General features: G+C 42.2%; 1 protein-coding gene across 1 annotated transcript; it reads right to left on the reverse strand.

Annotated features, from left to right (window-relative positions):
* Positions 1-1,521: 1,521 nt before the first annotated feature.
* Positions 1,522-8,363, reverse strand: LOC123396424 (disease resistance protein Pik-2-like). Its single transcript, XM_045091363.1, has 2 exons — positions 7,442-8,363; positions 1,522-3,750 (listed from the first exon to the last, which is right to left on the reverse strand). Exons 1-2 carry the CDS (start codon positions 8,311-8,313, stop codon positions 1,731-1,733), a joined length of 2,892 nt encoding a protein of 963 aa, XP_044947298.1. The 5' UTR covers positions 8,314-8,363; the 3' UTR covers positions 1,522-1,730.
* Positions 8,364-10,643: the final 2,280 nt, after the last annotated feature.

Here is a 10,643-nt window from a genome sequence, read left to right on the forward strand (position 1 = left end):
CGTCTGTTTTGAAAATTACCCCTAAAATTTGCATAAATTACCCACCATGCCACCGGTAAGTAATAGAAAACGTTTCACAAAGCAAAGAGAATAACCAGCACACTATATGGGCCGGCCCATGTAAAAACCTCCTATGTTACGCTCTGCATGCTGGGAGAATAACCAGCACACTATATGGGCCGGCCCATGCACATGCGCATGCTTTTAGTTCCGTTTATTTATTTACTTTCAGTTCCATTTTATTTTCTATTTTAAATAATTTAGAACTTCAAATAATCTTTAAAATTTTAATAAACTGAAAATTACAAATCAACATATTTAAAAAATTAGAATGTTTGTGACTTCAAAAACTGCTCGGAGTTTTATAAAATATGCTCGCATATACAATAAAATGTTTGCAATTTTAAAAAAATGTTTGTACAATAAGAAAAGCCCATGATCTCAAATACAATTACATGTATTAAAAATTATTAAAGGCATTTAACAAAATGATTTCTAATTCAAAATATGTTAATGCATTTAGAAAACGGCCTAACATTTTAAAAATAGCTAATGCCTATTTTGATAGTTTTTTTATTTAAAAATTTCTGTTCCATTTTTGTTTATTTATAATTTAAATAATTTAGAATTACAAAAACTTTTGTATATTAAAAAATAGGAATTTTTATTTAAAATGGTTACTAATTTTTATTTTGAAATAGAAATAGGATTCAAAAAAAGCGCCGTTTTTTTTCTGCAAATTCCAAAAAAATGTCCATGAATTTAATAAATATATGGCTGATTTATAAAAATGTTTGTTTATTCAGAAAAACTTCATGCGTTTCAAAAAATGTTTGTGAACTAAAAATAAAATCCTCTGATATAAAAAATTATGTTCGTCTTTTCTTGAATTGGTCGCCAATTCAAAAGAAAATATTTAAACCCGTTTGAAATATAAAAAATATTCACGATTTTTAGTAAATGTTTGTGGATTGTAAAAAATGTTCTCGATTTAAAAATTATTCCCATATTTGTAAAATTGTTCACGAAAGATCTAATGTATGTAGTTAAACATGAATGCTCCTAAGTCTTTGTGGCAATATACCTGTATGAATTTTGAAAAATTAATTGTTGGATGGATCGGATTATTATTGTATGTTTTCTATAAGAAAATTCTTGAAATTCAGAATAAATCTTTGAGTTACCAAGATTGTTGACAACCATGGTATATATTTTTTGAAAATGTAAAGATTGCTTCAACTTGTGAATAAATTTAAAAGAAGAAACATTTTCTTGCATTTATGCACAAAATTTCTAAGTCAAGCGATGATATATGAACATAATGTGGTTACCATCATTGGAGATTATGATTTTTTTCTTACGTGGCAACACGCACGGGTCATTTTGCTAGTAGTAATAAGCAACTAAAGCCGCCTCCCTCGTGAACTAAAATGTTGGAAACTTCGGCTAGAGAATATCTGAATTTGGAAATTATATAGATATTTAAGGAAGCGTAATCACAATCCAGTTTGTACAGGCCTGCAGCTTTATTGGAATCCGATGCTTGAAAAATAAAATAAAACGTGAATTAAACATCCGGGGACGAGTCCAGCCTTACATGACAAGAACCAACCACATCAACCATAAAAGGACCAAGTTAAACTGATGGGACTTCCAGCTTTCCCAGCTTTAGAGCAAACTTCTTCTGTTGAACATGCTCCATGGTTAGGCTTCAAGCCGCTTTATTGCTCCTACCTAACTATAACTCTGATCTCTTCGCGCTTAGAATCGCGTCGCTTCTCATTCTCCACCTTGAGCACCTCTAGTGCAGCAGCCAGTGCACCTTCTTTGACACAACTGATCTGCACCTCTTTAAGGTTTGTCAAGTGCTCAATGCCAACAATAGTCTTCCACTGGTCAAGAAAATACAACACAAGGGTCTCCAGATTTGGCATGCATCCTTTCTCAAATACATAAACTGGGGGAACTTCAGGAGAATAGCCCAGAGTAAGTTCCTTGAGCTCCCGCAAACACTGGCTACTACGTGCAACCATATCTTGATTCTTTCTGATGAAGTATGCCCCCAGGGTCAGCCTTTGCAGGTTGGGCAACTTACACAAGACGTCGAATAAGTGGGCACCATCAAGATATGCCCACGCTATATCAAACTCAATAAGATTTGTGAGTTTCTCCACCCAGTCAGGCAATTCGTCAAGGCAGCCGCAGATCCTAAAATAACGTAGAAGTTGTGGTGGCGACTTAACGACATGTAGAAATTGCAATATCCGTTTGAAAGGCCAATCTTCACAACCAAAATTTCCAATGTCGAGCCACTGAAGCATGTTCAACTTGCTCACGGAACTGGCAAGCTCTTCTGGAACACTCCGATTCATGTCCTTATTTCTTGTGTTGACATAGATACATAACTCCTGCAATTGATCTAATTCGCCTATCTCCTTGGCGACCTTCACGTCATCTATCACAATCACTTTATTCAAGCGGCGTAGTGCCTTCATTTTACTAATCCCTTTGGGCAGCATCCAGGCAGACCACAATATACCTTTGGTGGTGAACAACAGGTGCTCCAACTTCTCTAGCTTTGTGACTGTTTCTGGCAAACCCTTCAGTCGTGTTTGGCGTACATCAAGTGTATGCAAATGCTCAAGATCTCCAATTCTCTCAGGAATATCCTTGATATCTGTACCCTTCAAGCTCAAGAATCTTAAAAGGTACATCCGACATATATGCTTCATGTACTTTTCTTCTAGGCCTTTGCAGTCTTCCAGGTCAAGTACCCTTAACAAGGTGAACTCTTCTAGCCGAGCAAGCAGCTTGGGCGCTTCAGTATCGAATATGCTCAGTGATCGGACATGCTGCATATTCATCCCCTTGATGCCATTCCTTGTACCACGGTGTGGTGCCCTTTTCTTTGATGATGACTCCTGGATTGCCTCTACTCCGCCATGTATGGTAAGACGACGAATCCTATCATAGGCCATCCCTTCATATTGCCCGCCTACTAGGCTTACAAAGTTAGATTCGAGGGATTTGGACACCATGACCTCCAGCATTATGTCATGCACTCGACATGTCTCTTCCCTCCATTGGTATGTGGTGATGATATCACTGGCCTGATCAATCATGCTCCTACTCATCAACTCACTGAAGCATTCTTCGGCAAGCTCCATTTGGGTCATCCCTCGCTTCTCGGGTATCAACCCTTCAGCGATCCATCTCTTCAACAGGCGATCCTTGTAGATTACATAATCCTCTGGGAAAATGCAAAGATACATCATGCAAGCCTTGAGGTGATGGGGTAGGTGGTCATAGCTAAGTGTGAGTATCTGCCTCATCCCCTCAAGGGTTGGGTTGCTCTCCATCTGTGAACCAATTGATCTGCCAACTATCTCCCACATCTTCTTCCTTTCTGAATTGTTATAGCTTGACAAAAGGCTCGCAATGCTAATAATGGCTAATGGCAACCCACCACATTTTTTTAAGATGACTTCCATATCATCTTTTAAATCATCTGGGAAGGAGTCTTCACTCATTGACCCAAATGTTTTGCTCATGAACAACTGCTTGGACTCTACCCGATCTAGGACCTCCATACGATGGATGTAATAATCACAAGCATTACTGGTCGCTTTTGCCAAAGTATTTGTCCGAGTAGTCACAATGATTCTGCTGCCCATGTTGTTGCTCGGTAACCTGGATTGAATTGAATCCCAGGCTGATGTGCTCCATACATCATCGATCAAAATGAGGTATCTACAGTCGTATATATGCAAGAGTTAGAAAGAGTTGTTCCCACAAAAAAGCGAATCATTGCATCAAATGTATAGAAATCTTGCTCGATGTTTATTTGAACTATAACTCGAAAGTTGCCCGCCACTCTACAGGTTCTAATGTAGATCTGATTTTATTTGGCTAGCATATAACAACAAAAAACATCTAATACAATTTTAGTTAAGCCATTTATGCATTTCAAAAAATTCTTGAAACTTCTGTAGTACACGTACATGATAACCTAAGAGTGCATACAAATTAGTACTGATATACACGTTTAAGAAAAGCACTTGTGAACCTCCAATAAAGAGCAAGAGAACTGCAATTTAGACCAAAGGAATTGCACACGATTTTTTCAGTACTGTTTCCAATAACATGTTCAAACATTTGTCTGAAAGACGTGTTTGATATATGGATTAGTTAAAACTTTTCCTTGTAGAATATTCCTTGAGATTTCTTACTATTTAAGAGCACTTTCAAAAAGGGTGCGGTACCCATCTAGTGGCATAGAGTATTGTCATATTATTATTTTCAAATCTTCGTCGGAATAATGCAAATAGTACATATCAATGACAACATTTTTTCCATTTCTTCCTAGTTTTGTATGGTTTAAAAGCAGTTTTGAAACTATTGAGAAGCATACATCGTTTTTTTGGTGAATCCAAAATGAATAAGTGAATTGCATTAGTGAGGCAACCGAACCACAATCTTAACAAAAGGAACTACATGCGATGTTCTTGGTATTTTTAGGCAATTTCCAAACTATTTGTGTGAGCGAGGCATATGATACAACTTGGAAAGCTATGGATTGGGAGAATCTTTTTCATCTAGTGGCATAGAGCATATATTTGTAAAAACAAATGGAACCACTGGTCAGAATAATGCAAATGATACACGGTTTAAAACACATTTACGATTCAAGAGTAGTTTTGTAAAAAATGCCAAACTGAAGTTGTAATTTTTTGTCGGTCCCATGTGAACTACACCCGACACTAAGGACACAACTGAAGTACAACCTAGTGAATGTAGTTTCCGACAAGTGAGGTGAATCATGGCATGGAAACAAAGTGAACTGCATAACTTATTTTTGACTTTTTCTAAAAAAATATTTCATTCGTATGTATTGCTAAGGACTGGGCCTAGTGAACTGCATTAGATTTGTGTATTTTATCGTTGGCCAAATAATGATGAACTGCAACGAGAGGGGCGGCAAATAAGTGGATTGCAGAGTCAAGGAAAAATGAGTCACATGAGACGCTCGAGATGAACTACATCATTGTTTCTTTATTTTCCATGTTTTTTAAGGTCACGCGACGAGCGTAGAAAACTACATGATCTTTTCCAGGAGTGAACTGGTGTAGTTTAGTGAGATGAACTGCCAAAATAAAAAGGAAAACATGTGAATTGTCGCTCGCCCATGCCCCGCCATCATCGATGGGTAGTCGACGGTGTGGTCACAACACTGGTGTTGCTCGCAGGCGCTAGACTAATTTGATGGGAATAGTAGGTTTCTAGGGACTAAGGGTGGTGCGTTGCAGCTCCTCAGGCAACCACCATGGTGGCCACGACCGTAGAGGAGGCCAGACCAGGGCCCACGTCAAGCACGAGGTGGTGGTCTACAAAGGCTACTAATATAGGGAGGCTTGATCTTGCACGCCGTCCAGCACACTCGTGGCACCCGCAACTTGGCCATCGGAACCCCTAGTACCGGTAAAGCACAATGCTAGGCACGAAAAATAGCGATATGGCCCTCCGGTTTGGATCGAGTAGGGTGTCGACCTATCAAGCACTCTTGGGAGAAGGGCACCGGCTGCCGAGCTCATGGTATCAATCTTTGGCGGGTCGGATCCAGTGTGGAGCGACATGGATCCTGTGCTAGGTCACGCTACAAGTTAGCCTAGCGCAATGGGAGTAGGTGGCTTTCTGGGGAGGAAGCATGATGGCTCAGGTTCTTAGCGTCATAACAGCGGTACATTGGAGGTGGTTAGGGCATGCCAGTAGAGGAATTTGGATGGGCTAGTGGCATCTTGGGTCCGCGACAATGCAGTAGAGATAGATGGTGGAGGGGTCTCGGGAGGATGGTCTTGAGGAGGAAGGTGGCATTGTGATTGGGGGAATAGGTGGGGGGACGAGGGAGGTTGGTGCTTTGTTTAACAGTTTTGCTCCCTGCGTGTGGTTCTGGTTTGTTCAGTTGGTTGTTCGGTTCGTATGGGTCGTGCTTTGTACTTATTTTTTTATTGTAGATTAGGCTCTTTGGTTGTAGAATAAGGTTTTAAAGGGTGGTTGTATAATATATCCATCCTACTGGTCCCATAGTCAACCTTACTATTAAAAACATGTGTATGTATTTTGCATGATATTTTTTATCATCGATGCTGGCTATTGGACTAGTATCTTTTCACCAACTTCTGTCTTTCAATTCTTCCTTATTTATTGCTTTTTCTTAGAGAAAATGTATAGGTGGTCTCTTGCATGAGTGTCGACTTCACATATTACCATATCTCTCTCCTTCAAGTAAGCAAAATTATCACATAAGAGGGCTATAAACCAGTATTATACTTGCTCTTAGGGGGGTTTGTATAGTAATGTTAGTGTGGTGTCCCGCCTAAATTTTGTGCCATAGAATGAAATCTAAATTTCCACCGGCTCGAATCGGTGGTGCAATATTGTTGGAACTTCATAATAAATCGCTAGCTCTATCAACCATCCAATATGATAAAGTTTACTCTATTATCTACCTATACATATATATGCAAATTTGGTCTTTCAATTCTCAGGTCAAGTACTTTTTCCGGCTAGTACTGAAATCGTGTACTTTTAGTATCTAATTCTCAAAGGGGATTTGACCGTGTAAAGTGTAAACCGGTTTGAAATTTTGGCACCTATGTGTACAGCATGTCATTGTCATGTCTATGCTAAGCGGCAAACATGGACGATTCTAGGGAGGACAAGGGGGGCTAGACCCCCCCTAACAAATTGTTTTTTCTATTATAATAATGGTTGTTATAGCTATTTTTTTTACTTCATATGAAGTTTGCCCTTTCATGAACAAACTTGCCCCCCCCTATGCTTGCATGTTTGTTTTTTCTATTATAATAATGGTTGTTATAGCTATTTTTTTTTACTTCATATGAAGTTTGCCCTTTCATGAACAAACTTGCCCCCCCCTATGCTTGCATGTTTGTTTTTTCTATTATAATAATGGTTGTTATAGCTATTTTTTTTACTTCATATGAAGTTTGCCCTTTCATGAACAAACTTGCCCCTCCTATGCTTGCATGTTGGCTTCGTCCCTAGCGGCAAATACTTTTTTTTTGAACTGTTTGAATTACTTACCACATGTGTCATGTGGTAAGCGGTAAATACTATAATAAAATCTTTAATTAGTTTAGAATGAGAATAAAGTGAGTAATAAAAAGAGAACATGGAAATATTGAAGAAATGAATTTCCAAACAGAGCAAAAGTATGTATGGAGAAATTCAATAATGGCGTTCAACACACTTTTGTTTTACCAAAATACTGAGTACTCCTGAAATGCATGCTTGTCTTATCGAGACCATCTTTTAGCCAATCAATTTCCCATTTAAAGATGAACATATATATATATACTTAAGGAAAAAATATTATAATAATTCATCTAATTACTGATAGTGCGTGTGTGTGCTTTGGTACCTGTTGTTCTGCAGATCCTTTCCGAGCCGGAGTTGTAGCTCGCCTGCATCCATACGGTCAATTTTATCGAGCAGGTCCGCTCTGTCCTTCTCATTAGACGGCAGGGTGACGACCTGCCGAAGCACGCGCTTGAGCAATCCCTCGAGGTCCTTGCTGCCGAACGTCTGCGACACGGACACTTTGGCCTGGCGTGGGAACTCCGTCTCCAGCTGCCTGCACACCTCCATGGCCAACGTGGTCTTCCCGAGCCCTCCGAAGCCTACGATGAAGATCACCTTGAGCTCTTTGTCCTCCTCAACACCCTCTTCGACCTTCAACTTGTTGACCAGGTTCTTGGCCCGGGCCTCGACGCCGACGAACAGCTGGTTGGGGTCGTGGTGAGGGCGGAGCGCCCGTGCCGACGCCACCACTGCCCGAGGGACAAGGTCAGAAGAATCGGTGCGTTTCAGCAGCTCTAGGCTCACACCGTAGCGGGCATGACGCTCGCTGATGACGACGGCACGGTCGCGGAGGGCCCTGATGTCACGGGCGAGCCGACGGCGTGGGAAGAGCGTCGCAAGCAGGTGCTTGGTCTTGGACCGGATGTACATGTACCAGCTGCCATCGCCCGTCGGGCAGCTGATGCGGAACAAGTAGAGGTCGACGCAGTCCTCGGCGTCGTAGGCCAGCTCCCGGATTTGGTTCATCCACTCCCGGACGAAGTGGCTCAAGCCGCTTGCATCGGCTTCGGACTGCATCCGCAGGAGGGTGTTCATCGTGGCTAGCTCGTCCCTCAGCTCCGTGACCTCGCCGCGGACGGTGTGGAGCTGCCTGAACTCCTGCCCAACCAGCTGCACAACATTGCTCAAAACGGCCACGGACGCGCGCTCCATGACTTGTGTCTCTCTTGGTTCTCCGAAGGCTAGGGTGGCGATGGAATGTGCTCAAGTTGTGAGTTGTGACCCCAAAGGATGGGTTCGATCAGCTTAAATACAGTGGCCAACTTGAGTACGTATGTAAGGATCTGATGGATTTAACTAATAGATGACAGTCTGAAACTTTTGCTTTAGAGTTTAGACACACTAACCACTCCTATCATCCTATGTCCTATTGTCAATTTCGTGCTGATTGGTGCAAGAGCAACGAATAATTGCCAGTGTTGCGTCCGATTCCTCCCGGCGGCTTTGTGTTCACACCTGTATTCCACTGCTCCTCTATCTTACTGTGGTTTTCGCGCTGAATGGTGCAACGAAATTTGGTGGGTAGCAGTTTAATGTGGCCTAAGCATAATGATGCGTTTGGTTGCTCCCATTAGGCTCAACTATATGTTGGAGGGCAGTTTTTGATTTGTTTGGTTGCCTGACACATACGAATCTTAAAGCAGTGCTCAGTCAGGCTCATTAGAAACGTCCGAATCAGCAGTTTTCAAGAAGCCAGACTCGAGCGATGCAGGGAGAGAAACGCCACACCGCGCAGCTGCGGCCAGGGAGATAGCGGGCGTGATGGCGCTTCTCCGAAAAAGCGATGGGACGAATTCGAGTCAGCACTCGCTGATTCTGTCGGCCTGTATAACCAGGGTGACAAGCGCGGCAAAACTCCCGTCACCGTTTCCCTCCTCCCGAGCTTTCCCTCCGGTAGGGATCCACTTTGACGACGAGGTAAGCGACGCAACTACCTCGGCAACCGGTTCTCTGCCGCGGCAGATCTACTGCTGCTCTTCTCCGACGTGACAGGCACCTCCTCCGCGGCTCCTCTGATGGCGTCTGTAAGTTCAATGACCCCCTCCCCTATACTAGTTCTAGCTAGAACTATCGATGTGGTAGGGTTAGATCCTCCGATCTGTTTATCTGTGATGTTGCAGTAGTTAGTTTTGATGGATTTGAAACATGCTAGGGGTTGTTTCCATGTCGGCAAGCATTGATAGATAGTTGTCATGGATGGATCGATAGTATGCTTAGATGTGTGGCATGCTAGTGTGCAAGTGTTGAACAAGATCATCCATGTGACCATGATTAGTGTTATGTTCTGTTGTGTTGATCCATGGTATGCTTTGATGGACTTGGTATTGTTGTCTTGAAGTAGATCATCCATGTTTGCATGTGTTACTGCTAGTTCGATTTGTGCATGTTTACTGGTAGTTCCTAGTGTCGATATGTAGTGTGTTCTGGTTTGATGATGCTTATGATTGTAGGATATGGGCACGCAAGAGTTTAGTCAGGCCATCATGCTGTCCGAGAGTCAGTTCCCGACGACCTACGTCGAGGACTCCCAGCCTACCACGACTAGATGTCTTCGGATTCAGATGTTTTCGAGGTGCCCCTACGGTCCCTCCATTTGTGCTAGCTCAGCCCAAATGTTGTTGCTCATGCTACTTCTCAAAAGGCACTCGCAAAGGAGAGGAAGAATGGAAGGGGGAACATCATGAAATGGTAGTCTTTCCTTTCCACTTTCGTTCTTAACAAGATGTGTGAGATCATAACTAGTGGAGTGAGGAGTTAAAATGACTTTAGGGAAGTGCACTTGAATGACGTAGCAAAGAAAGTGTTTGAGTTTTGTCGATGGGGGGTCACCTCAACCCAGTTCTACAACCACCTGAGAAAGTGGAGAGCGAGGTGGCTCACCGCGTCCAAGCTCAAAGACCCGAGCGATGCTTCATGCGATGAGGACGCCTGCTCGATTCTTTTCGAATCAGAGCTCTACCAAGGCCACATCATGGTTAATTCACAAACCATGCCATTATAACTAACCAACTGTTTAAGGGCTTATAAACCATTGCCATACACTAGTGCAGCCGAGTCCTATTCAAACGGTTTTTATCCCCTTTCCGCGACGCAGTTTTAAACTGTTACCTTTCTGTGTGGGCGATATGGGGGCCTTTCCCACACGATACAGATAAATCGTCGATGATACCTTCTCTAGTCACACACGCTAGGAAAAAATAGATCATGTGCGATTGGTAGGGCCATCACCAACAGACATATTGTGGAGGTCGTGTGAGATGTTCTTAGAATCCCGCACAGTGAATCCCAAAGGTACGTTTCCGTTCGTATTGTATGTCACACAATTTTTTTTGGCATAACATCTGCTATGATAGGCGTGCTCATCACACACGATAGTTATAATTTTGTCGACTGCATTATTCAATACATCATGCACGATGTTTAGAAGAAACTGGTTAGCACAGGGATGGCCATCATACACACTTTTTATGTGAAAACATTTG

The sequence above is a fragment of the Hordeum vulgare genome, chromosome 5H (genome assembly GCF_904849725.1).
Source record: "Hordeum vulgare subsp. vulgare chromosome 5H, MorexV3_pseudomolecules_assembly, whole genome shotgun sequence".
Classification (NCBI taxonomy): Eukaryota; Viridiplantae; Streptophyta; class Magnoliopsida; order Poales; family Poaceae; genus Hordeum; species Hordeum vulgare.

Excerpts from the sequence above, each read along its gene's own strand:
- LOC123396424 (XM_045091363.1), bottom strand. The coding sequence starts at position 8,313 with ATGGAGCGCGCGTCCGTGGCCGTTTTGAGCAATGTTGTGCAGCTGGTT. Across the intron at positions 3,751-7,441 it reads AAGGATCTGCAGAACAACAG|ATACCTCATTTTGATCGATG; the intron begins GTACCAAAGCAC and ends ATACGACTGTAG.